The sequence below is a fragment of the Phialemonium atrogriseum genome, assembly GCF_030411735.1.
Source record: "Phialemonium atrogriseum strain 8032-3 unplaced genomic scaffold QBC33scaffold_2, whole genome shotgun sequence".
NCBI classification, from domain to species: domain Eukaryota; kingdom Fungi; phylum Ascomycota; class Sordariomycetes; order Cephalothecales; family Cephalothecaceae; genus Phialemonium; species Phialemonium atrogriseum.
In genome coordinates this window covers 2,244,301-2,268,631 of record NW_026848139.1, presented here as the reverse complement: position 1 = coordinate 2,268,631, position 24,331 = coordinate 2,244,301, and the positions used below count along the sequence as shown (strand labels likewise).

The following is a 24,331-nucleotide window of genomic DNA, read 5'->3' as shown; positions in this document are numbered from 1 at the left end:
GCTGTTGACAACATTGTAAGCTTTTGGAAACGCAGTCAGCGTTATATGGCAGAACAAGAACATGGACGCAGCAGCCTGGCTTATTATGCCTTCAGGGTGAAAATCCGGTTCATTTCTTCCCATGTCTACCGTGCTCTAGGCAACTTACGTCCTACTTAGCTGTATAATTATATAAGGTGCCTCCGAGAGCATCATCAACATTGTCCCGAGGCTTTGTCTCATGGACCTCTGTCTTCAGTGGCTGGCGAGGGCAACTCTCGGGAAGTGCAACAGCTAATTACGAAGAAAGACCGTCAACAATCGTCACGTCAAGCCGTGCCAGACAGAATCTTGGCCCTCCACATGCAATTGGAATCTGTCCCCAGTTTTAGTTGTATTCATATCCAGCCTGAACAACGATACTATCCTACTATGCATCTAAAATTGCGTGACTGCTTGGAGAAACCAAAGAGGCCGGGTATCAGACTGTGCCCGCTACGCAATGTCCGATCTATATGGCAAGCACCCTGCAGCAGCAATTCCGAGCTGGGAAATCTCCCATCTCTACAGCCTGGCCTGCGTAACCCCATCGCCCTTCCATCCCTGCTCAGCGGCAATCAGCTCCGCGGCCCGCTCGCCGATGGCCAGGACGGTGAGCATGGGGTTGATGGACGGCATCTCAGGGAAGACGCCAGCGTCGGCGATCCTCAGCCCGCGCACCCCGCGGACCCTCAGCTCCGGGTCGACGACGGCGCTCTCGTCGGCGGCGAGGTCGCCCATCTTGGTCGTGCCGGCCGGGTGGTAAACGGTGTGGGCGGCGCGGCGGGCGTACTCGCTTATCTGCTCGTCCGTCTGCGCGTCCGGGCCGGGCGCCACCTCGTGGCTGATCCAGTCCTTGAACGGGCTCTGGGTGGCGACCTTGCGGGCGGCGCGGATGCCGGCCACCAGCGTCGCGGCGTCGTAGCCCTCGGCGTCGGTGAAGTACCGGAAGTCGAGCGCTGGCTTGATCAAGGGGTCGGCCGAGGTCAGGTAGACGCGGCCGCGCGACCGCGGGCGCGGGATGTTGGGCGTCATGCAGAAGGCGTAGCGGTCCCGGACGAGCGGGTAGCCGAGCCGCGCCGTGTTCAGCGTGAAGGGGATCTGGTAGCAGTGCATCATGATGTCGGCCGCGTCGCCGTCCTTGCCGGCCGCGTTGATGGGCTGGCGGCGCAGGAAGATGCCGGCATCTGAGTCCATGGTCGTCTGGTTGTCCGGCACCGGGCGCGTGAGCTCCCAGATGACGATGGTCTCCGCGTGGTCCAGCAAGTTCTCACCCACGCCGGGTATGTCTTGCACAACAGGGATCCCCAGGCTCTCAAGCTGGGCCCGGGGGCCGAGGCCCGAGTGCAGCATAAGTTGCGGCGTGTTGACGGCGCCGGCGCAGAGGATGATCTCCTGGCGGGGCTGGAGAGTCCGCGTCTCGCCGGACTTCAAGGTGATGTCGACACCCTTCGCCACACTATTCTCGACAACAACCTTGGAGACCCACGCCTCGGTCAGGACAGTCAGGTTTGGCCGCCTCTCCTCACCGCGGAGGATGGGGTGGATGTACGCCACCGACGCGCTACTGCGCTTGCAGTCGTCGGGGTTGTACGAGACGGAGAAGAAGCCCACGCCCTCGTTCAACTGGCCCTTCTCGCGGATCTCGGCGTTGAAGTCGCGGATGATGGGGATGTCCAGGGCCGTGGAGCATGTCTGCACCCAATCTTTGCAGAGCTGGTTGCGATGGCGGGCGTGCACAGGCTGGATAGTGTTGCGGAGCTTGTCGACCAAGCGGGTCATGGTTTCAAAGTCCCAGCCCTTGCAACCATGGGAGAGCCAGCGCTCCATGTCGTGGCGGAAGGGGCGGAAGGAGATCAGGGTGTTGTGGGAGGAGCAGCCGCCCAGGACCTTTGCGCGGGAGTGCCGGATATGGCTGTTGCCCATGTGCTGCTCCGTCGTGCCGTAGTCATAATCGAGATCACCACCCAGCAGGGACAGCCACTCACGGAGGTTGAGTACCTGATTGTTGTTGAAATCCGAGGGTCCTGCCTCTATCAGCAGAATCTTGTGCTCGGGCAGGTAGCTTGACAGTCGAGAGGCGAGCACGCACCCAGCTGTGCCGCCGCCGACAATGATGTAGTCGAAGGCATGGTCTGCCGAGTTGGGGAGCGTGTGGGTGGTCATGATGCGTTAGATGTTGAATCCTTTGAAGACACGGCTTATGATCGTGTACGGCCGGATAAGTAGGTTGTGAGGAGGGGGGCGGAGTAGTGAGGGAGAAAACGGTGAAAATACAACCACACACGCGGACAACGGACACACACACACACACACACACACACACGCCACACAAGATGACTTGCTGCCAGCTACCTACATTATATAAATCCCGTCGACTAGTAGAGATGCGGTGAGGGGCGGGAACTTTAGCATGTCGAAGTGGAGCTTAATGGTGAGGAAAAATTTCGGCTTTGCCAGTAAGATCATGCGCAAGATGGAAAGTCAAACAAGGTGGAACTTTGGTTGGCCAACTCTTGGCTTCACTCCATTCCCAGTTTTGCAGCAGGAAGTGTAACGGCCCATCCTCGGTGTGGCCGGAAAAGACTGTTCATTTGTTAGTGTGATACCTTGCACAAGGATTTTTGTGGGTATGCGCAGGGATATTGCAGCCACCAGAAAAGCGTACCAACGTAACAGGTCATGTTTACGGAGCGTTAGGCAGGGGCGCCAAGCAGTGGCACAAAGACGGTGCTTCCTTATAACCACTGTTGGTCTTGCGCCATTGGAGCAGCCAAAAAGAAGGAGCGAGGACTGTCGAGGATTTTGGGTCAAGAATTTGCTGCTGTCAGACAATGATTATTGCTCAATGTTGCCGTACACAGTACTCCATACGAGTACTGAGTACGGATGCGTAACGCAGGAGAATTTGGAAAATCCGGGGTTCTACAGTAGCGGCATTTTTCTGCTATCCTTACTGGCTGTCTCTGTCAGTCCTCGGTCACGCCACCGGCCATTGGCTGCCGTGTTCATTCTGCCCCTCCAAGTTGAGTGGAGATGTCGCAATAGCGGGGTTTCCAGTGACGTCACAATCGTCCTAGCGGTGAGGTAGCCGTGCACCGTGCAGCGCTAGTCAGCGTTTGCTGCATCCTGTGGTACTAGATAAGATAAGTAGAAAACCAGCCGAAGCTATGGAGCTTCGCCCAATTCCATCTCCACCAGTCCTGTCGTTTGGTGAATGGTTCTTTACGAGCTGCCGGTTCCGTCTTATCTCACCCGTGTCTCTCTCTCTAAGCCGCGTCTCCCGCTCTCCTTCCTCCTCTTCCGCTTCCGTCCTCCCTCCCGTCCCTCCTTCCCCGACAAGGGATAACCAAGCAGGATGACCTTCTCAACCGAGATCCACACCTTCCACTCGGGTCGCCCCCAGCCCGAGTCATCCTCCCCCTCGTCCACCTTCACATCCGTGGATCCGAGCACCGCCAAGCCCCTAGCGACCATCCACACGACCACGCCCGCCCAGCTCGACGCCGCCGTGTCCTCCGCCCAAGCCGCCTTCCCCTCGTGGTCGCGCACCCCACCGGCCTCGCGCGCCGGCATCCTCCTCCGCGCCGCCTCCCTCCTGCGCGCCCGCAACGACGCCCTCGCGCGCACCGAGACCCTCGACACAGGCAAGGCGCTTGCCGAGACGTCCACCGTCGACGTCGCCACGGGCGCCGACGTGCTCGAGTACTACGCGCACCACGTCGCGTCGGGCGGGCTCGACGGCCGGGTATCTCGGCTGCGTGGCGACGCGTCCGTGCGCACCTCCCTCGAGCCCCTCGGCGTGTGTGCCGGGATCGGCGCCTGGAACTACCCGCTGCAGATCGCCCTGTGGAAGTCGGCCCCCTGCCTGGCGGCGGGGAACTGCATGGTCTACAAGCCGAGCGAGGTGACGCCGCTGCACGCCAATGCTCTGGCCGAGATCTTCCTCGAGGCCGGCCTGCCCGCCGGCGTGTTCAACGTCGTATACGGGGACGGACCGGCCGTCGGCGCACCGCTGGTCGCCCACCAGGGAATCGCCAAGGTCAGCTTCACGGGGCAGGTCAGCACGGGGAGCAAGGTCGCCGCCGAGGCGGCGCGGGGCATGAAGGGCATCACCATGGAGCTCGGCGGGAAGAGCCCGCTGGTAATCCTGCCGGATGCGGACGTCGGCGAGGCGGCTGATATCGCCATGGTTGCCAATTTCTTCTCCACTGGTCAGGTGTGCACCAACGGGACGCGGGTCTTCGTGCCGGATTCGCTGCTAGGCAAGGTCGAGGAGGCCCTCGTACAGAGGTGTCGAGAGGGTATCCGGATGGGCCCGCCCATGGACGAGAAGACGAACTTTGGGCCTGTGGTGAGCGCCACGCAGATGGACAAGGTAAGCTCGTATATCCGGCACGGGCGAGAGGTCGACAAGGCCAAGGTGCTGTACGACGGCGGCGTGGATGCCCAGAAGACGAAGCCTTCGGCAAACGGCTACTGGGTGCCTCCTGTCATCTTCACCAACTGCACCGACAACATGCGCGTGGTTCGTGAGGAGATATTCGGGCCCGTCATGTGCATTCTCCCCTACAAGGCCGAAGGCAGGAAACAAGACGAGTGGCTACCCGAGCTGATCCGCCGTGCGAACGATACGCCGATGGGTCTGGCGGCGGGCGTGGTCTCGTCCGATGTGGGCTTTGCCGAGGAAGTTATCCAACAGCTGGATGCGGGCATCACCTGGATCAACACCTGGGGGGAGTCACCGGCTGAAATGCCGGTGGGCGGGTGGAAGTTGAGTGGGATCGGTCTGGAGAACGGACACGAGGGTATCCGCGCATACACCAGGACGAAGAGCACCCTGGTTCAGCTGGGCAAGGGTGCATGCAGCGGTGTATTCGCAAAGCTATAGGCCTGCCCTACTGTTTCTTCTCCCAGCAATGTCTTGGACCAGGACATCATTTCTGACACATGTCCAACCGGAGATCCACGATCAAGGATGTATGATGGAGTTAATATAATAAACAAAAATAAAAGATGGATGGATTGACCAAATAACTACTCCAAGCGCCTTTCTCTTTCTAACCTTATGCCAACCCCTGATTTGATCTTGAACTCCTGGACCAGAACTCCTGACCTTGCTAGTATCATAAAGACAACTCCCTAAAAGGACCAATGATGTTACGAAGCTCCCACCTCGTCAACTCCTCCACCAACCTCGGCATCGCCTCCAGCCAGTTCACACTCGTGTCACCATGGTCCACCCGCCTCTTCTCGCCATCTACCTTCTCCGACCAAAAGTCCACCAGCCTCCCAAACCGATCATACGGCAACTGCTCAGCGAACAAAGCCCACAGACCCACCACCCGCCTCGCAGTCCGCTCATCCACCTCAAACCACTCATCATGACTCCCCCCACCACTTCCCCCCCTCTTCTTCCTCCTCTCGCACCTTCCACACGGCGGGTCTTCCACGCGCCGATACTCCCTCAGCGTCAAGTGCACAAGGCTCTCGATCCTCTCCACCGCGTTGCAAGCGATCCACACGCTGAAGACATTCACGACAGGATGTCCACAGTCGGCCTGCCATTTCGCCAGGCGGCAGTCAACGCGATCGGAATACGGCCCCCGCGGCGCGGTGACGTCCTTGACGTAGCCTATCTTGAGATGGCCGGGTAGCGAGGGCCGCGCAAAGGCGTAGATGAAGCCCGTGTGGCGCCGGCCGGGGGAGACTGTTTGTGTCAGGGTGTTGAGCAGTTGTTTGAGTTGTGGGAGGGGGCCTGGTGCTTGAGGGTAGAGACGGAAGGCGGGGTGTGGTGCGGTGAGTGTCGGTGGGGGAGAGAGGTCTGTTGGGGCTGGGACTGAGGCAACCTCGGTTACGTCGGCGTCTTCGAAGATTCCGTCGTGGAGGCTGTCTTCGTCGGTGTCTTCGTCGGTGTCTTCGTCGGTGTCTTCGTCGGTGTCTTCGGCTGTGATCTCGTACTCGGCACTTGTATGGCTGGACTGACTTTCCTCGTCATGGTCCGCGACACTCGTTTCGACGAGAACAAAATCTTCCTCTGCGTCGTCTTGGGCAGAATCTGTGTCAGTTCCTTCAGAATACTCGGACTGATCCTGCAGATCATCGGCGCCATCTAGTGTCTGTTCCTCGCCATCACTTCCTAATTGGTGGCTGTCACTCTCTGCCTCCTCATCTTCGCTTTCATCCTGGTCCTCGCTCTCGTCCTCGGTCTCTTCTGGGGCGCCAGACGCCTCATCATCAGATATCACTGGGCTTTCGTCGTCGCTTAAGGTATGGTCTGTATCGGATCCGAGTCGGTGTGTTGCGTTGCTCGAGTCGACGCTGTGTGACTCGGCAGGGTGAGATACAGCTGACGGGGAAGGAGCAGCGTCGGTGACCGGATGGCTCCACTCAGGCAACGTCTGACTGCTGGCGCGGGACATGGCAATATTCTGGTCGAGTGGCCTCAGAGCAGGGCGGTTGCACACTGACGCAGGATTCGACGACACAGGGTCGGCAGACTGCACTTCAGGATCCCGATATACACTGAATGAGCCACTGGGTGGTTGTCGAGAGGGAGCAGACGAGTCTGACCGTGCAGAGAAATAACTGGTAGTCTGCAGACTTTGAGATTGTGAAGGTATATCTCGGTCGGAGGAACTTTCGCCAAAGTCAGAGGTGGTTGTGTCAGCAGTAGCGACACTCTCTCCAGAGTCGCTCTCATTGTCGCGAGAATCATCGTCATCTCCCTCGTCAGAATCGCACTGTTGCTCCCGTTGAGCTACTTCGAGGTCGGCTTCCCAAGTATGCCTTGAGAGCTGACGCGGGGGTTCGTTCCATCCTCTTGGATCCACTCCATTCACACGGAGGTATTCGTCCCAGATGGTGTCGCACCATTCATAGTAAACCTCAGTTGCCTTGTTCTGGTGCCAACCGGTGATACCGCAGACAACGTGCGTAGATAGCTCCTCCAGCATGCGTCGTGCTTGAGAAGAAGGGACGCTGGCTTGAAGAAGATCGGAAAGCAAACCCGGGACTCGGGCCTTTTTGCCGCGGTTGATGGGCCGCGAGCAATGAGGGGCTTCCCGAGCGTACGGCGCGTAGGCGATGCAGGTGCTGTAGGGCGACGAGATGCCAAGGAGCATGCACAGACGTTTGTGGGAGTGGAACTTGAAGCCATCGTGGCACGGTACCAGGACGGAGGAAGACAAAGAAGCCATGTTGAATGTATTAACGGGCGGATGCGCTGTTCCGAGGCCCCTTACTGACCACAAACCTCCATCACAGGAGGAAATCCTTGCTCATTTTGTACTGTACCTCCATCCCTGGAAATGATAGGCAACCTCCTGCCTCAGCCTGCCTATTCTGGGTCAGAGGCGATGCACAACTGCGACACGGCTAACATACACGGCCAATATGGCTGACTCGGCAAATGTGGGGGTGGTACTCCTGGCTTCGCCGTGACTAAGTTGCCAAAAGGTGCTTACAACGAGCACTAATTCCTGCACGCAATTGTTGGAGGCCACCAATCTTTACCCCGTAACTGCAGTGGTCGTTGGAAGCCAAGCAATCACATACATTTATAGCACCCCGCAGCAGTCAGGATGTGAATCCGTCGGGGCCGGTCCAATCAGCGATCGCGGTTGCTGTCTCATGTGGTGGAGGCTGCGCCTCAGCGAATATGCAGTTGGTTGTTTATGTCGGGCCTTCGTGACTGATCTGCCCGACACCGCTCTCTTTTTGCTGCCTCAAGTCTTGCCTCAGCCTCCGAGGTGCATCTCGAGTCGTCAATGCAGCTAGTTGGCGAGGATGGAGGGATGGAGGGTAATTAGTCAATTGTCTGGGACTTCGACCTCTTCGCTTGAAGTGTTGGTAATTTATTCCCAATGCGCTTACAAATTGAACCCAAGCAGCTGGTAAACAAGACTAATTCAAGTTGCGATTACCACTTTCTGCCTTGGCAAGTCTCTGCTCAGTGAAATCTTGCAGCACTCTTGATTTGCCGTAGATCAGCCTCTGCCGAGGCCTGGAATGCCACTTGGTCTTCACACACAAGATTGACGTGTCGCAACAGACATGACAGCTCCCAGTGAGTCCAGAGGTCCGATGTGGCCCATGTACGCATCAGGCCGAATGTAGACATATCCCGGCCCCTTAAAGCCATAGCGCTCGTGAAGTTGTCCGCCGATGTCAACGCAGCCCTCGGCACCATCCGCTTTAGCCACGGCGTAAACAATGTGCACATGCACACCAGTCTTAGGCTTGCCACCGTTAAGAAACCCATCCCTCGCCCGTTGAAGCTCCGCAGCACTCGCAGCGTTGGCCCCTGTACCAGAGAAGAGGAGAAGGTGATGCACCACCCCTCGGCACAGATCCATCAACCATGCCTCCCCCCCATCCTCACCCAGGATTTTCCCATCGGGGGGACGATCACCTCCCCGGACCGGCCCTCGGAACCCCGCCGCAGTGCCGACCACGGCGCTCTCGCGGTACGCAATACTAAACTCGGACATGAAGCGGAACCCCTCCCTGCGCCGCCCGCGGTCGCGCACTAGCCACGGCACCACCAGCGGGACAAGCGCGTTGCGCAAGGCAATCCAGACGGGGTTCGTCCACGTCGCCCAGCTGAAGAGGCGGTCCGTGCCGCGCAGTAGGGCTCTGCCGACCGGGTACCTCTCAGCATGGTAGCTATCCAGCAGGGTCTCCAGCTCGGACACTTCCCCATCTTCCTCCCCAGCCCCTTGTCGCCGCGCCTTCTCGCCGCGCACCGCCGCCGCGAGCTTCCACCCAAGGTTGACGGCGTCCTGGATGCCCGCGTTCATGCCCTGTCCGCCGGCGGGGCTGTGGATGTGCGCGGCGTCCCCGGCGACGAGCAGGCGGCCGTCGCGGTACGCGTCGACGCCGCGGTGGTGCAGGCGGAACCGCGTCATCCACACCGGCGAGTGCAGCCTCCCGCGGGGTTTCCCGGGGTATAACGAGTCTAACGCCTGCTGGAAGTCCTCGAGCGTGGGTTCCGGGGCCTGCTGCTGCTGCTGCTGCCCGCCAGGTGCCGAGGAGGAGGCGGATCCGGTTGGGTGCGTGCTGCCCGGGCGGGACACTACGAGACGCACCAAGCTGTCGTCCCGGAACGGGAACATGACCATCAGCCCTCCGGCGAGGAATGCCACCATGCGACCCTGCAGCCCGTCCAGCGGCGGCCAGTCGATGTGCGTGTCCGCGAGGATGAAGTCCTGCGGATACGGTGCGCCATCGAACTTCAGCCCCGACGCGTGCCGGACGGTGCTATGCGCCCCATCGCAGCCGACTACATACCTGCACCGAACAATCTCCTCCTCCTCCTCCTCCTGCTGCTGCTCGTTCTCTCCGGCCGTACCCTTCACCAGCGTGACGACGACCCCGTCCCCAGCCTGCTCAACCTTCGTCGCCGCGACGCCCCTCTCGACAACCGCCACCCCGCACGCCGCCAGCCTCTCCTCCAGAAACCTCTCCGTCTCAGCCTGCGACACGATCAGCGGCAGTGGGAACCGCGTGTCGTCGAAGCCGAGGTCCGTGACATCGATGTCGACGGCCCTGCGACCCCTGACGAACATGGTGACGCCCGACGCGGGCCGGCCGCGGGCGGATAGGTCGGTCGCCGCGCTGCCGTGGCGGTTGAGCAGCTCCAGGGTCCGTGGCTGGATGGCGAGGGCGCGGCTCTTGTCGGACCGGGTGGGTTCTTTGTCGATTATGCGGAAGGAGATGGTGGGGGAGGGGCTGGCGATGGGGTCGTCGGCTTGTCGGATTTGGGCGGCTAGTTCTAGGGCTAGGGTCAGGCCGGTTGGGCCTGCCCCGACGATGAGAATGTCGGTGTCGTGGTGCATTTTAGTTGGCTTCAGTATTCAGGATCATATCATTCACATCATCCTTAGCACCAAAGAAGAAAGAAGATGGTTGGCGATCTTCCCCTCACCGACGGATATAGCCGGATCCTAGCTTGTCCGGCCCGCCACCCGGCCGCCACCGACATGTGTTTCTTTGCACCGACTGCCTCTCAGGTCTCCGGGAGACCATTATAAACTCCTTGGCCCCTCTGTTAGACAACCGCTTTGGGATGGCGTTGATGGCCGATGCCTCTGGGTCACGGCATATCTGGGAGCTAATTAAACGCATTACTACCCAATGTCGAACCCAACGCCCAGAGTAATTACAAAGGTATTGTATCAAAGGACATACAATAGACACTAGGGCATCTCCAGCCGGTCATTTCGTCTCGACGAGCTAAGAAAGCCCTTCATCCCCCAGTCATGGCTCTCTGCGCATATTGTGACGCGTATCAAGAACCTGCAAGCCTACTCGAAAAGCCCCTCGCCCTCCCGTCCTACGGCCAACTCGAGCGGAATGCTGCCCAGGGTTGCGAGGGCTGTCGTTTCTTCCGGGACGCAATATTGCGCATTCGCCTCGACGGTGGCGCAGAGGCGCCCAGTCCGGAATCATCTGTTTCCATCCGTGCCGCATGGCGCCAGAGGTGGGTTAATTTGTCCTGCTGGGACCCGCAATCGAGCCCTGCCCCGATCGAAGCCAGGATCCTCCCCGGCTGGTTCAACGCATTCGAACCGACCTTTCTAATCCCCGAAAACCCGACCGAAGAGGCCTGCTGGCAGAGGGCCCGGGAATGGCTGCGCGAATGCACCGAGCACGGCTGCGCGCCGCAAGTCGACACCCCTCTGCCGAAGCGGGTGATCGAGCTCGCCGACGACGAGAGCGCCCCCCCGCGGCTCTTCCTGCCACCACCAGGGACGACTGGCCGCTTCGTCGCCCTGACGCACTGCTGGGGCCCGGCAGCAGCTCACATGACCAAACTCCTCAGCGCCAACGAGGCCGCGTGGCAGTCCGACGGCGGCATCGACGTGTCCTCGCTATCGCGCAACTTCGTCGACGCGCTGGTGGTCGCCCGCCGGCTCGGGTTCCGGCACGTCTGGATCGACGCGCTGTGCATCGTGCAGGACTCGGCCGCCGACTGGGTCGAGCAGGCGCCCGAGATGACGACCATCTACGGCACGGCGGCGCTGGTGCTGTCGGCCGCGTCGGCCGCGCACAGCGACCAGGGCTTCCTCGTCCCGCGTGCGGCGCTGACCTCGCCTCTCCTCGGCGCCTCGCGCGAGCGGTACTTCGTCGCCGACGTGCACGTCGTGGGGGAGCACGAGTGGCGAAAGGTGCCGCCGCTCAGCGTGGTCGGTGGGTCGGTGCTGAGTTCCCGTGGCTGGGCGGCGCAGGAGCGCATCCTGGCTACTCGTATCCTACACTATACGACATTCGAGATGATTTGGGAGTGTGCTAGGTGCTGTCGATTCGAGTCGACGCGGCCGCAGGTTGAGGAGGGGGGTCCGGACGCTCGTCACGGGCAGGGGATGGTTTTGAACAAGGCGGATATGCTGGTACCAGCTGCGCAATGGCGGCGTGCGCATGACCATCAGACGGAACCGCGAAAGGACGAAGCTGGGTCTGAGCCGGATGCAATCCTGCGCGTGTGGTTCAACTGCCTGCAGGAGTTCTCGCCCCGACGACTGACATATTCGTCCGACAAGCTTCCCGCCGTCGCTGGCCTGGCCGCCATGTTCAGCATCAGCCTGCGCGGCGCCGGGGGCTATCTGGCCGGCCTATGGAGCGGGCATGTGGCACGATGTCTTGCCTGGCAGTGTCAGGTAAACAGAAGGACCACCGTCTACCACCGTGCGCCCTCGTGGAGCTGGGCCTCGGTAGACGGCGAGGTGTGGTACGACTGGGAAGGCGCGGACCACATCCTCCATAGCTCCGTCGCGTCCTCGCCGTGGCCGAGTCGGCATAACCCTCGCCTAGTAGATCACCACATGGTTCTCGGGAGTGGATCAAACCCCTACATGGGCGTCGAAGAAGGCTCCTTCATCGTCCTGGAGGGAAACTGCATGGATGCCCGCACGTTGAAGTCCTTGTCCTTTGGGACCTGTTGTGAAGTCAAACCTGACGGGAGAGGAGGGTATAGCGGGTCGTATAGCGGAAGGCCGGGATTCGATAACGGCCCTGAAGAGATCGTCTTGATGCAGCTGCAATGGACAACCAAGGAGTTCGACCCTGCGAGACGGGTTGTCATCTGCGGGTTGCTCCTTTGCGGGACAGGGAGCGAGCCTACATTCCGCCGGATAGGCTTGGCGAGGTTCGCCATCCCAAGTGGGCCTGGCAATGTAGATGGCCAGTTCAAGATGGATAGAAGTCTGGAGGAAACCTATGACTCTCTTAGGTGGCGGCGAAGAGCCTTGAAGTTAATCTAGGCGAAATTTCATCTTGGCTACAAGAGAAGTTGTTGCGGTACTTTGCTCGCACCAACTATAACCTTTGAAGAACCTATCTACCACACGAGGCTTACACAAGAGTGTCGTGGAGTCGACGCTCCTTTAGTTGCTTGAAAGACCAAGTTGCAAGAAAACGAGTAGAACTGCCGAATAGCTAAGCTGACCATCATTAGAAGAAATATAACGTACGTCACTATATCTGATAGTTAGAACTTACCCAGCTGTGGCTGCAAAGATCTCGAATGGCGAAGAAGTAGTACCCCAAGTGAGTGCTGTCAGGAACGCCAATAGGTAGGCTGTTATCACGGACAGCTTCTGTTCGGCCCCAGTAGTCTTGGAAAGAATCCAGAGAGGACTAATCAACAGGATCCCAGCCGTAGTAAATACTCCTAGTGAGACTAGTGTGTCTGGTTCGTTGTGGAGGAAGACTGTTGTTTGATGTGCAAGGAGCGTTGTATCCTCCTCTTGCCTCCGAGGAAACTTGAAGAGATTTGACGCGGGAAGGAGTATTGACGTTTCAAAGAACTTCCTGAAAGGCGGCTTCTCGACAGGCGAAACTGATATGAGATCATTTTGTTTCAAAAACTCTGTCTCTTCGAAGTCAATTGGCTCATTTCGATTTTTGAGCCACCGAGTCATGTTTCGAAGCGTCGAAGGAGCAGCCTGTGGTTTACTTTTAAGCTTCAAGTAACGAAATACGGTGGCATCTGAGAGTTGCTCATGAGTTAGTTAATAATCGCAAACTCGGGGCTAGTAGACTCACTTACCGTATGTCTCGAGAGCCTTGGTGATTTCCCCGAGGAGTTTGACTCTTCGCTCGTCCTTGTCGCCAACGGCTTTACCGTTATGAATATCGTCGGCATCCTTCCTACTGAGTTCGCCGTCGATAATGTCAAGTTCTTTCTCGAGGGCAGACAGCTTTGCTTGTAGAACCAGAATCGTTCTCGTGTGAAGTCTATCGAACCGACGAAGTGCGAAGAAGTCGTCAGACTGGGATGCGAACTCTGCAAACCCTCTGTAGCCGATGTATTTCCTGCATCGTATCTTTAGCTACACTGTCCACCTTGACCACCCGATTACCCGTTAAATACCAAGGTCTCTCGTCGAGTTCGTCTTGGCTCAACGAATTCATCTCTGGATCCATCAGCAGCCTGGCGTATCTCACAAGGCGTCGGCGGCGAGAGCCGCAGGGGAGGAGGGAGGAGGGAGACAGCCTAATGAACTTCGAGGCGACACCAGATGCCCGGCAACGACACTAGAGACTTGAAATGTAGGCTCTTAACAATGAAGGAACCGCCTTCTCGAGATATAATATCGGTCGGCCACGTCATGAAAAAACTGCAGAACTGCAGAACTGCAGGAGAAGCGGGCACCAATGATGTTGCGTGATAACAGCAGATGACCATCATTATCCGAGAGGCTCCATGCAGAAGCAGTTTTAGACCCTCATTGCCCGCAGGTGAGGTGCTCGCAATATCTGGCAAATGACTGGCTGATGCTTCAGCCCAACGGGCCTGTGCAAAGTATTCGGCTGGCTTATTGCAGCCTAAAGCGCAGTTTTGTGCCAGAACTCGTGCCCCAAAGACGTGTCACAGCCCACCAACTCTACTTACCGGTTCACTGCATTCTCGGTGCGTCATTCTCGGTCAGATCTCCAATATACCGTACATCCTACTAGAGGAGACACGTCTTGCCTACGTCCTTTTTTTAGACGCCACACTCTTGACATCTGCGATCGTAACGCCATCGAGGGGCAGGGACACAACACTGCACGCTCGATAGGTTACCATTTCTGGTCCCGATGCCTGAGAATCTGAGAGTCGACATGTTTCATTTTTCCATCGAAGAGGAGATGACGATAGCGAGGGAGCCTCGCAGCTCCTCCAGGAAACATCGCTCAGGGAAAAAGCCCAAGTCGAGCGGCGGCCGAGAGCCACATGCAATGATATCCCACACCAACTCGACCTTGGACGATTTAATGAGCAATATTCATCTCGACGAGCGCATTCAGGATGGCCCATATTCCTCGGCCGACCTATACGACCTCGGTACTGCGGCTTCCTCCACCCAGCAGTCTGGATTCACCCTGAGGGATTCCAGCGAGGACTGGCCGCCTTCTACAGGATATGACCCTGCCTCGGGCTGGCCGCCTTCTACAGGATATGACCCTGCTTCGGGGTCCGGCTGGTCACATGGTGCTTCTGCTCAACTCCAATCCCAGGACGAAGAGGAAAACTGGTCAGATCAGAAGCAAGCTCACAAGCCCCTCTCAACGAAGTCCAAAAAGGGCTCCTTGGGACCGCATTCGTCCTCGGTTCGGCAGCGTGGAACGGCGCGCAACTCAGGTTTTCTGGCGGAAGAGCCTGCGCTAGAGGAATATACTGCTCGTTGGGAGCAGGATGGCTACGAATCTCGTACTCCACAACTGTCTCGGGATGGGAAAACCCGATCAGGTCGGCAACCGGCCCACAAGAACCACTCGACCACATCCAGAAGCAATCGCAAAGAGCTGCATTCGTCGTCGGTTAAGCAGCCCAAAACGGCACGTTACTCGGACACGCCCTTGGAAGCGAGCACCCCATACCCATACTATGACCCTGACTACCCTGACTACCCTGACTCTGCACATGATACGGGAACACTCGGTCCGGGTGTCGAAAATGAACGGCCTTCCGATCCACCGCGGCCCCCACGTCTTGATCCGCCAGCATAGTGTGCTCTCTAGCGTGACGAAGAGTACTCTAGGAAAGCGGTGGGTAGGTCTGGGAATTATTGGTACGAGAGGCGTACGAAGTATTACCAGGCAGCTTTGAAGCCGTCGTCTTGTTGCGGATGAGCTGATGCGTTGGAGAATGCTGGCGACTTGTGGACTTGCTATGCAATTTAATCACTTTAGGTCTCTCATTATCTTTTGATTCTCCCTTTCCCCAATCCTCTCATGTTTTTTCCCTCGTTAGCTAGCAATATGAGTTTGCCCAAGCGACAATTATGAGGCTGACAGGGGATGGGGGAAGAAATCTAACTACACGGCAGAAGTCAAACCTGTAATCGTCAAAGTTGCCCCCCATCTGACTGTTTCAAACCCTTTTGAATAAATAAGATTATTCGGTGGTTTGCTTCTCTGTGCAGAGAATTAGATAGAAATAGCCTGTAATTACTTAAGCTTCGAAATCTCAAGCAATGCGGGACGTCGGTGTTAGGAAAGGCAATCGACATTTTAATACTCGGTAACAGACAAGAGAGCTCCTGGATTGTAGAGATGAAGCGCACTGTCATTGGAAGAAACCGGGAATCAAGTCTCAAAGGAAATGAAAAAAGCGCCCCGCGAAGCTATCATCCAGCCCCTATCTTGATGCATTCACATCCGAGATTACAACGCCATAAACCGCATCCCGCAATATCAGGACAGGCTCTATTCTGCGGGAAATTCTCTCACCGACTAAAGCAATTCTCTCACCAACTACCAAGTCCCGGGCTGAGGATAATGTCGTCGCCATCTTTGCCAATGAGCTTAGGAAACCCCATGATGGGGGTGCCGCGCCTGTACAAGTATTCGCTGACCAGACCAGTCAATTCCCTGACTGTGGTAGGCCTCTTTCTGGTCTTGCGCTCCTCTAGAATCTCACAGAGAGCCGCCGCGAAGGAATCATATATGCGTGAAGAAACGGTTGTCCTGGCTCCGCAAGCGGCTAAAACCAACTTGGTGAAGCGATGCCCCAAGGGGCCAATATTTGCCCCGCCAGCGTGGCAACATTCGAGTATGAATAAGGTGTTATATTTGTATGGCACGAGGGTGTCTCGAATGCTTGGCCAGGGAATGCTCGGCTCCGTAGCCTCATTGGATCTGGACATGTAGCTCGTTAGCAAGCGTAGCTTGATTTGGTGAGTTGCTCCGATGAGGCTCACCTGTAAAAGACCAGCTTTTTGCCCTCAAGCCTGCCGTGCCCGTAGTAGTAGAATATCAGTAGCGATCTGGGACTCAACCTGTGTTTCAATGTCGCCAATGCCTCCGACAGATGAGGGCCTGGCTTCGTTCGAGGAATTTCGTAGTGCTCGAACTGGTAGTCGTAGTCTCGGAAAACCTGCTCTAGACGTCCAACGTTGCTCTCTAGAGCACTGATACCATGTCCTTGCCACGTTACAAGGAATACAAGGACATCGTAGTGCCTCTCTGGCCTGTTTGCAGAGTTAGCTTCTAGAATCCGAGGATCGTCAACTTGGATTGTTGAAAAGAAAAGGGTTCCGCACCCGTTCCGTTCCGTCTTATCTTGGTCAGCGTAGTCCATCGTGGGCTCACCATCATAGTAGGTGGGTTCTAGGTATGAATCGAGATGTGCGGTGTAGGTTTGACCATCAGCTTTGACTTCCCCTGGTTCGGTGCTCAGCGTTCCCTGACCGTATGAATACGGGTCAGCAAGCTTGTCGGAGAGCGTGGACGAGGTGGCATAACCATCTGTATGTTGCTCAAAATGTGGGTGGTATCCTGCATGTCCGAAGTCTAATCCCGATTGATGGACTGAGGGGGCCGATTTCGACTCTTTTGAAGAGTGCTTGCTCTTCTTCTTCACCTTGGAATGAGGCGTGGCTTCCACATGCTGCAAGTCGCTGCCACAATAAGTCGAATCTTGTTCGTAACCGGCGCTCTCCAGATATGTGGGCTCAAGTCTCGATTCTACACTTTGGCAAGGAGTAGCGAAGACGGCCGGGTAGTGCTCGTCCCATGGGTTCTGCTGGTAGTCGCCGCTGTAGCCATATCCGTGGTCCGAATACGGCCTGGATTCCTTCGGTTCCCTCTTTCTGGACGGGGCTCCCTTGCGATGACCCATGGCCTCCCACAAGATGAATAAGAAGTCAGGCTCTTGACTTGGAAAGCCTTAGAGAACGAGGGAGAAAGGAGATCAAAAAGAGAAAGGTGGTTTCGGGCTGTGCCCAGCCGAGAGCGACGGGCTTTAAGTACCTAGGTAAATATACACATGTATTAATCAGAGACCGAGACTAATGCAGCTTATCTGGCCAAATTCGCTCGCAACACAACTGTTCATGCGTCAAGTTGCCGCGATTGGCGGAGGCTCTCAAAGCTCAACCAATAGCCAGTTGCCACACCTTGAGGCACACTGCCAAGGGCATTTCGTTCCTGTAAGTCACCGGATACGACGCACAACAGCTGCCGACTGGCTGGCATGAAGTGTTAATCGCGCATAAAAAATGAGGCTGTTAGACCTGTCCTGCAGCGGAATTTAACGTGTCAGATTCGCTGGAGTCTACCTAGTTATAATACATCTTATAGTGAAACAGGGCGAAGTCTTCGAGTTCGCCCCGTATGGGCAAGGGTGAGCCAGCCTAACATACCCAGCACAACTCTGATTCACGAACTCTCTCGGGAGGGAATCTACCACTCTAACCGGTCCAAACGGCAGGGCCAGGGGCCTTGTAAGTCGTCGGATGAGTGCCCAAGTCGACTGAGAGACCCGGATCGCTCATGCTGTATGCGCCGGGGAATGCAACCAAGGGCCCAGGTGTGCCGCTGCCGCCGCCAGTGACAGTCACCTGACCACATCCCAAATAAAGCTGCGGCGATCCGGGGACGTGAAGACCGATGTGCTCGGGGCGGACGAGGTAGTCGCCCGCAGGGAGGTTCTTGGGGATTGTTACGCTGAGGGGATTCGGCCCTGCAGTTGTTACCCTCAGCAGAGCTCTATTCGGTTGTGAAGCGGCGAATGAGACTCACAAGAATTAGGAAACACCTCTCCCGGGCCCTTAAACGTGGCCCCCGATGAGTAGATCTTGAACCATACGGCTCCGGATGGCTGCCATGTGGCGGCAGTTTGGCCCGATGGTACCTTTGCCATGTACACTTGATACGGGCCCGGGTGGTATGGCGCCTGGCTGAAGTAGATGGGAAGTTGAGCACCAGCGGCGACGGTGAAAGTCTTCGGTGCCGGTGCCGAGCCCTGCTGGTAGCATGTCATTTGAGGGCTGTTGAGGTTCTCAACGGGCGCATGGCTGTATTGGTTAACAGGCGTGCGAACATAGGCGAAATCGGTACCGGTGGCTCCGACGTCCACGAGCGTATCTGGTAGCCATAAAATGTCAGGGTCATTGACGGAGATGAAGATGGCGCGTTGGGCATCGAGGGCGACTCACAGTGGGCTTGGGCGACAGCCCCAAATGCCAGTAGGGAAGCGACGAGCTGCATGGTGGTGTTGAGGGACTTTGCCGAAGAATTGCAAACCTAGGAAGTAAGTCGTCGACACCTTGGCGGGCTGCTCGGGCTGGAGGCCAATGCCTTATAAACATGCTCGGACCAAGTTTGGGTTAAATAGCGGGGTGTATTCGGCTTGGCATATTCCGTTGATTGTTTATAATGCACATGAATCTGGAGCAAGCTCGAGGTCACAAGATGTTCAATTGATATTACAAGACAGCCATGTCAGAAATGATTGGCCGACTCTTTATGCTAACCCCACACTTTGCACTCTATCCACGGCATATACGATCCTTTTAGCCAGGAAACCACAATTCTTTAGATTGAGTTCGTTATATTTCTTGCCATTGGAATATCTGACGCCTATTGCATACTGGGCTATTACAATGCGACCAAAAACAGTCATCATTTCGAGGATCGAAAAATCTGCTCCTAGAAGCACTCTTGCCAGAGGCGGTGTAACGCGACGGTAAAGTGGTGAAGGGCTGTCAGCACCCAATAGACAGGACGGAAGTCGTCGTTCAGAGATATTAAGGATCCAGGCAGACCGTCGTCCGGATACCCGGCACTGACACTTCCAGGACAAAACCCTGGTGACAGGGTTTGAACCTGTCGGCTTACGTGCAAAGCTGCAGGCCTCTCGAGTGATCAGCTCGGCTGGGCCGTGGCGGGTCGTCGACACGCCGTCTCCATCCATCATGGCGAGGAGAGTGGGGGGTGGACTTGAAATGTGATATATCGTTTGCGCTTATAAACTGCGTGCGAGGATGTTGTGCAACGGTGTGAGACGGCAATAACGGCAGGAGTGCGGTGCGACATGTCTTGCTGTGTGTTGATATTTGGAATCATCTGTGATTAGAATCCTAGATTTAGAGCCAACAGACAGATGCAGTGCTAACAATTTGTCCTGTTGGTATTAGATAGACATATCTCGATTCTCCAGGTCGCAGTCTTCTCACCCTTCCACACACACTCCTCCGTTCCGCATGTACTAAAAGGGCAAGTGTTGTAATTCCTGCTGATCATGGCTTGCCAAGCGGGTAGGGTGACGGAACCTCAAAATAAGGTGCTGCATACCGGCTCTTGGGTCTTGGCTCCCGAATCTCAAGGCTTGGCTGATTCTTGGCTTGGCGGCATCGTGACCACAAGCATGGCTGTTGATGTGCTCCACTGTTACTTGATTCCATGATGAACAAGCATAGAGAAAAAGATAAGGAATGTGAGAGTCATTTGAGAAAATACCATAATTCGTTGTCATCCCAATTCCCCATCTCGACCTTTGTCTCCATCCGCACTTTATCGAGGATGCTTGGTAGATAGGCACGGTAGGTTAGGGGTTTGATGTTGAGATGTAATTAAGCCCCCTATTTCCTAAGTAGTAAACAGTGCCACTCACCACAGACCCTGGCTGGGAAAGATCTGATTGGCCAATGTCAACATCAACGACAGCCCGGCAGAGCAGGCACCTACAAATTGATCGGTTTCGTGAACTAAATTTTCAGACCGCGACAACACAAAATTCACGGCCTTTGCCTCTAGCTTGCAAGAGTGAGCTCTACGCGCCATGTGCTTGCGGAGATCCGCAGTGCAAATCAAGCTCCGCTAGCAAACAAGCCCGGTGACTCGGACAGGCAGAAGCTATTTCAGCCCCGTGCGCTTCCCCAGGACCTTGGTGACCAAAACCAAGAGAATATGGCCGTTGTCTGGCAGCCTCAGTTTCGGGGTCGCTTCTGTAGCCCGAAATCCCCTGCTACCGAAACCTCGTCGCCCTTCCACAACCCCTCGGCGCCTCACCAGGTCTCGTTGATCGCGACCGCATCCCCAGATCTGGCCACTTCTTCATCAAGAACACCCAACCCAGCACCACCAACAACAACACTCCAGCATCGGCAACAATCGCAAACTCTGCCAGCTGACGCGTACCATCCACCTGAAACGGACCCCGACCTCATCTCGCATCTCTGGGCCTGCGTTGCGCGCTTCAACGCTTATTTATCTCTCCCTCGACCATCCAGTCGAGTCGACGACGACGCCTTCTAGTTCGAGCTCACCCGAAAATAACTCCCAAGTGGCTCGCGGCCAGTAGTGACTGTTTGTGGTGGAGCCAGAGACCGAAGCCTAGGACGCCGAGCTCTTCTTCGCCGCGATTGACGCCACTACTGCTGCGGTCGGGAGGCAGGACGGCGACACGGATGATCATTTGCAGAAGCAGGATGGGGGAGCCAAGGGTCAACTTGGGATGCAGTATATGCGGCTGGCGTCCTAGGAATTACCTATGTGTGTCCGAGGATCTGGCGTCCCGGTTCGTGGAGGAGCATGTGTACTTGGTCAGCAAGATGCCCGGCATAACTGATGCCATGGTCGAGGCCAACCTCGTCCGGCACCTCCTGCGCGGCCACATGCTCTCTGCCGCGGTCGATCCCAACAAGACCAAGTGCAACTGGCTCGTCGCGTGTCGCCAGGATGCGGATGCGCAGAAGGAACATGTCTCCTCCGACAGCAGCAACAACAACAAGAAGCAGATTGCTGGCGCGGGTGGTGGTGGCAAGGACGGGCAATGACATGCGGAACACCCAGACTCGGCTCCCCTGAGTTTTGCGATGCCGCCGCCCTCTACGCACCGCTCCCCATACACCTTCTGGCTGCGGCCTGCAGGTTTCTCCGGCCGGCCACGACTGGCATATACTACCCTGGTCGCCACGTGTCCCAGCAAGCACTCCATCTGTCCTTACTTAACGGTTCAGTACTATCCACGCGGCGGCGACGACGACAACACGACCAGAAGCAACCCGACGTGCGCCATCGCCAACATTGAGCGTTTGGCCACGGCCGGATGCGCCGCCCTCAAACGGCGCATCGAGCTGCGCGACAAGACCAACCGAATGAGTCGCCATGGGCCGCTTCCTCGGCCGGACGGCTGGCAGCAGGACAAGGATGCTGCTGGTGGCTGCAACAGCAGGCCCGAAAAGAGCGGCCACAGCGACATGTTGCACTTCCTCGTGCTCATCTCGCCCGACAAGTACAGCGTCTGGTATATCCAGGAGTCGGAACGGCGCATCCAAGACGGCGTCGCATCGACGGCTTGAGCGACAGCACCGGCGGGCGCTCCGACCGTAAAGAAGACCGAGACGCATGCTTTTGCAAAACCACAATTCACTCACTCATGCAAAGGTGGAGAAGGCGGCGGTACGCATCCGCCCCGATCGGGAGGCCCGCCCTCGCACGCCCCCAGCACGACCACGGACCGCCAGCCCAGAAGCATAATTAGCGCGTCCGACACATCCCGATCCTTCCTCGCGCCGCCTCCGGTGCGTCCGCCGGATTCCATCCTCCCGAGCGCCGCCGTCATTGGCAGCACGTACGATGCCGTCGTGAACCGACGAGGCGCAATCAAGCATCAGCAGGCGAAACAGCCCAAGTACCGCGTCAGGAACCTGGCCGTGGGCGTCGGGACCGAGCGGGAAATGATGATGGGCCTGGTCGAGTGGGTCAACGCGATTCATGGCTGGGCGCTCGGCGTCCAGGTGCAGGCGGACCTGGACGATTTCCGAGTGAACAGGTATCGGCCGCGTTGAGGAGCAGCACCATGTTAACGACCGGGGGGTTTCTAGGGGTGGAAGATGGGGGAGGGAGGGAAACAAACAAGATTATCGAGGAAGGAAGAAGACTGGCATTTCTGCGGGTGTTACAGCGACAGGGGGCTTACGGTATAGGTAGGGGATCCGCCGGGGGTGTGGACATATGGGACCAGACCAAAACTCATACTTGTGCCGATGATGTGCAAGGCATAGAGCTACCAATCTTTGAGGTTGGCCTTTGACTGTTGATAATTGTCAATCTACCTACCTATTGTGGCAGGATTTGCCTAGGCGTCCTCTTAGGTACGAAGTACACTTATTCGAGTCAACTTTCTCTGTAATCTTCTCAAAGTCCTACGGCGCCAGAAATCCTACTTTTTTTGAGACTCTTCTCGGCCCCAGCACTCGTCGGTCAACCACAAACATGACTTCGCAAGACCGAGACCCCCTCTCCTCCCTCCCCGCCCAGGGTCGACAATGCGAGTTCAGAAATCACGGCGAAGAGATATACTGCCCGCTATTGACTCCATCCCAATACTTCTAGCAACTCATGTGGGCTTCGACGGAATGGCTGGGCTTTTGGGCCTGGAAAACGGCTAGCAAAGTGCATGTCTTTGCTTCATACAACCTGCCGGAAGACATGTTGAGCACATACTGTTTTGGAACGATTTGTGCAAAGTTTGACGGTGCTTTGTACTTGATATTGAATTGAACCCAAGGGTAATGATAATTATTAATTACTCCTCAAGCGCTCGGTATCCATTCTTAGCAGAACAAGTGATCCCAAAATCCAATCGCCCAAGTGTGAGGCCAAGGCAAAAATGGCCAAGAAGCCCACTCATTCCACTCGTCCTCAACGTTCTCACCCCACATGAGATATTTGTTTCTCCGGTACCTTTCAGGGGGTATGAAGGAAAGAAGTTCCTCCGCCCTGCCTGACGCAGAAACACGGCCCAATATGTAGTGGGCTTCTCGGTAGACATTGTCCAACGTGTCGTAATAGTGTGAAAACGCCGACGCCCAAGTCGAATGATCAGCGTAGGAATAACTGGCCCAGTCTCTGGAGTAGACTTCATAGTTGTCGAATTTGAGGTGCTTCTTCTGCCGTGGCGACTCCATTCTCCTCTCTTCGGGGATCAATTCATGGCAGGTGCCCCAATTCGCCAGTATAAGCTCCTTGTAGCCGTGATAATGAACCCTCTTCTGGCCGTTGCCCAGGTAGCCTGAGACAAAGGACGTGGATTTCCGTCGAGGTTCTCGGTCAAACACAACCGTGGCGTTCCGCCAGGCCCAGTTGCATATCAGGGGTGTCATGAGGAACTCGTAGAAGTAGGGGAAACGTCTGTCCCACCTGGGGTATCGATGTCGTTCCCGGCCGAGCGGGCAATTTTCCCAGAATGGCTTTGCCGGTCGCTTCTCGTTCTCGGACCACGGATCGGCAAATCGTATCCGAAGTGACATGTTCGCCTGCGGCCTGATCCATCCGAGCACGAGGGCGACGTTATCCAGCTTCGCGCGGAGGATTATGAATGCCGCGAGATAGTATCCCTTTTTTGGGGCACGGAACTCGACCACGACCCCGCGGGGCTTGTAGTGGATGAGATTCCTGGCCAGGCTCGAGCGCAGGTTCTTGACGGTCCATGTTGAGGATCCCCGGCCATGGCATACCCGCACGCTGAATGTGAGCCATGACTGCTCTGAGCAGGATGAATCCACGATGATGGTCAACTGGTCTACCGGGAAGGAATACCGGCACTTGTTGAAGGAGGAAGAGTCGATGTCCAAGGAAGAGCAGCGGCACGATAGGGAACCGCCGGGTATTCCATGCAGGACCTCGGACCGGATTTGCTTGCTGACTTGGAGGAGGTTGGAGAAGTTCTCCTGTTCACCCACGGCGGCCCAAATTGCGAGGCGCATCTCCGTGGGGAGTGCGAGAAGACGTGACTTGGTCTCCATCGAGAAAGACGTCCAGAGTTCGAGTCGAAGTTGGTTCTGCGACTAGTGAAGGTATCGAGATGGGGTGACTGGACGTTTTGTGTAGGTGGAAGGAAGGATAAGACGAAAGGTAAGCTAAGACGGAAGAACAGTCCGCCTTTATATAGGATTCCGTTGCGTGGCAAAACCCAGAAAAAGATAAGATGAGAAGAGAAAAGAAGATTATTTTCAAGTATTTTAGACTTTGCGTATAACTACCCGTTGCAAAGCTACTAATATATAGTATTCTTCCATATCGTTAAGGTTTAATT

General features: G+C 56.6%; 11 protein-coding genes across 11 annotated transcripts; 4 read left to right on the top strand and 7 right to left on the bottom strand.

Moving 5' to 3' along the window:
• Window positions 1-333: 333 nt before the first annotated feature.
• On the bottom strand, window positions 334-2,417 carry QBC33DRAFT_173745 (glucose-methanol-choline oxidoreductase). Its single transcript, XM_060422366.1, has one exon. It carries the CDS (start codon window positions 2,182-2,184, stop codon window positions 544-546), a length of 1,641 nt encoding a protein of 546 aa, XP_060288260.1. The 5' UTR covers window positions 2,185-2,417; the 3' UTR covers window positions 334-543.
• A 782-nt stretch (window positions 2,418-3,199) lies between these two features.
• QBC33DRAFT_525513 (aldehyde dehydrogenase domain-containing protein) lies at window positions 3,200-5,055 on the top strand. The gene has a single exon (XM_060426818.1). It carries the CDS (start codon window positions 3,377-3,379, stop codon window positions 4,907-4,909), a length of 1,533 nt encoding a protein of 510 aa, XP_060288259.1. The 5' UTR covers window positions 3,200-3,376; the 3' UTR covers window positions 4,910-5,055.
• Window positions 5,056-5,069: 14 nt separating this feature from the next.
• On the bottom strand, window positions 5,070-7,438 carry QBC33DRAFT_592938 (uncharacterized protein). The gene has a single exon (XM_060431703.1). The coding sequence runs from the start codon at window positions 7,215-7,217 to the stop codon at window positions 5,145-5,147; it is 2,073 nt and encodes a 690-aa protein (XP_060288258.1). The 5' UTR covers window positions 7,218-7,438; the 3' UTR covers window positions 5,070-5,144.
• Window positions 7,439-8,042: 604 nt separating this feature from the next.
• Window positions 8,043-9,857, bottom strand: QBC33DRAFT_555204 (FAD binding domain-containing protein; the record flags this gene model as incomplete). Its single annotated transcript, XM_060429610.1, has 1 exon — window positions 8,043-9,857. The coding sequence occupies one exon, from the start codon at window positions 9,855-9,857 to the stop codon at window positions 8,043-8,045; it is 1,815 nt and encodes a 604-aa protein (XP_060288257.1).
• A 376-nt stretch (window positions 9,858-10,233) lies between these two features.
• Window positions 10,234-12,478, top strand: QBC33DRAFT_566173 (heterokaryon incompatibility protein-domain-containing protein). The gene has a single exon (XM_060430447.1). It carries the CDS (start codon window positions 10,281-10,283, stop codon window positions 12,279-12,281), a length of 2,001 nt encoding a protein of 666 aa, XP_060288256.1. The 5' UTR covers window positions 10,234-10,280; the 3' UTR covers window positions 12,282-12,478.
• On the bottom strand, window positions 12,295-13,715 carry QBC33DRAFT_525507 (uncharacterized protein). The gene is made up of 4 exons (XM_060426817.1): window positions 13,394-13,715; window positions 13,070-13,335; window positions 12,520-13,009; window positions 12,295-12,456 (listed from the first exon to the last, which is right to left on the bottom strand). The coding sequence occupies exons 1-4, from the start codon at window positions 13,444-13,446 to the stop codon at window positions 12,405-12,407; spliced, it is 861 nt and encodes a 286-aa protein (XP_060288255.1). The 5' UTR covers window positions 13,447-13,715; the 3' UTR covers window positions 12,295-12,404.
• A 388-nt stretch (window positions 13,716-14,103) lies between these two features.
• Window positions 14,104-15,015, top strand: QBC33DRAFT_555201 (uncharacterized protein; the record flags this gene model as incomplete). Its single annotated transcript, XM_060429609.1, has 1 exon — window positions 14,104-15,015. The coding sequence occupies one exon, from the start codon at window positions 14,104-14,106 to the stop codon at window positions 15,013-15,015; it is 912 nt and encodes a 303-aa protein (XP_060288254.1).
• Window positions 15,016-15,408: 393 nt separating this feature from the next.
• On the bottom strand, window positions 15,409-17,218 carry QBC33DRAFT_525504 (uncharacterized protein). The gene is made up of 3 exons (XM_060426816.1): window positions 16,551-17,218; window positions 16,209-16,478; window positions 15,409-16,146 (listed from the first exon to the last, which is right to left on the bottom strand). Exons 1-3 carry the CDS (start codon window positions 17,126-17,128, stop codon window positions 15,756-15,758), a joined length of 1,239 nt encoding a protein of 412 aa, XP_060288253.1. The 5' UTR covers window positions 17,129-17,218; the 3' UTR covers window positions 15,409-15,755.
• A 399-nt stretch (window positions 17,219-17,617) lies between these two features.
• QBC33DRAFT_616208 (glycoside hydrolase) lies at window positions 17,618-18,531 on the bottom strand. Its single transcript, XM_060432661.1, has 3 exons — window positions 18,447-18,531; window positions 18,031-18,375; window positions 17,618-17,971 (listed from the first exon to the last, which is right to left on the bottom strand). Exons 1-3 carry the CDS (start codon window positions 18,496-18,498, stop codon window positions 17,700-17,702), a joined length of 669 nt encoding a protein of 222 aa, XP_060288252.1. The 5' UTR covers window positions 18,499-18,531; the 3' UTR covers window positions 17,618-17,699.
• A 2,576-nt stretch (window positions 18,532-21,107) lies between these two features.
• Window positions 21,108-22,104, top strand: QBC33DRAFT_592918 (uncharacterized protein; the record flags this gene model as incomplete). Its single annotated transcript, XM_060431702.1, has 3 exons — window positions 21,108-21,538; window positions 21,601-21,620; window positions 21,679-22,104. The coding sequence occupies 3 exons, from the start codon at window positions 21,108-21,110 to the stop codon at window positions 22,080-22,082; spliced, it is 855 nt and encodes a 284-aa protein (XP_060288251.1). The 3' UTR covers window positions 22,083-22,104.
• A 746-nt stretch (window positions 22,105-22,850) lies between these two features.
• Window positions 22,851-24,241, bottom strand: QBC33DRAFT_592916 (uncharacterized protein; the record flags this gene model as incomplete). The annotated part of the gene is made up of 1 exon (XM_060431701.1): window positions 22,851-24,241. Exon 1 carries the CDS (start codon window positions 24,039-24,041, stop codon window positions 22,851-22,853), a length of 1,191 nt encoding a protein of 396 aa, XP_060288250.1. The 5' UTR covers window positions 24,042-24,241.
• Between the last annotated feature and the right edge of the window lie 90 nt (window positions 24,242-24,331).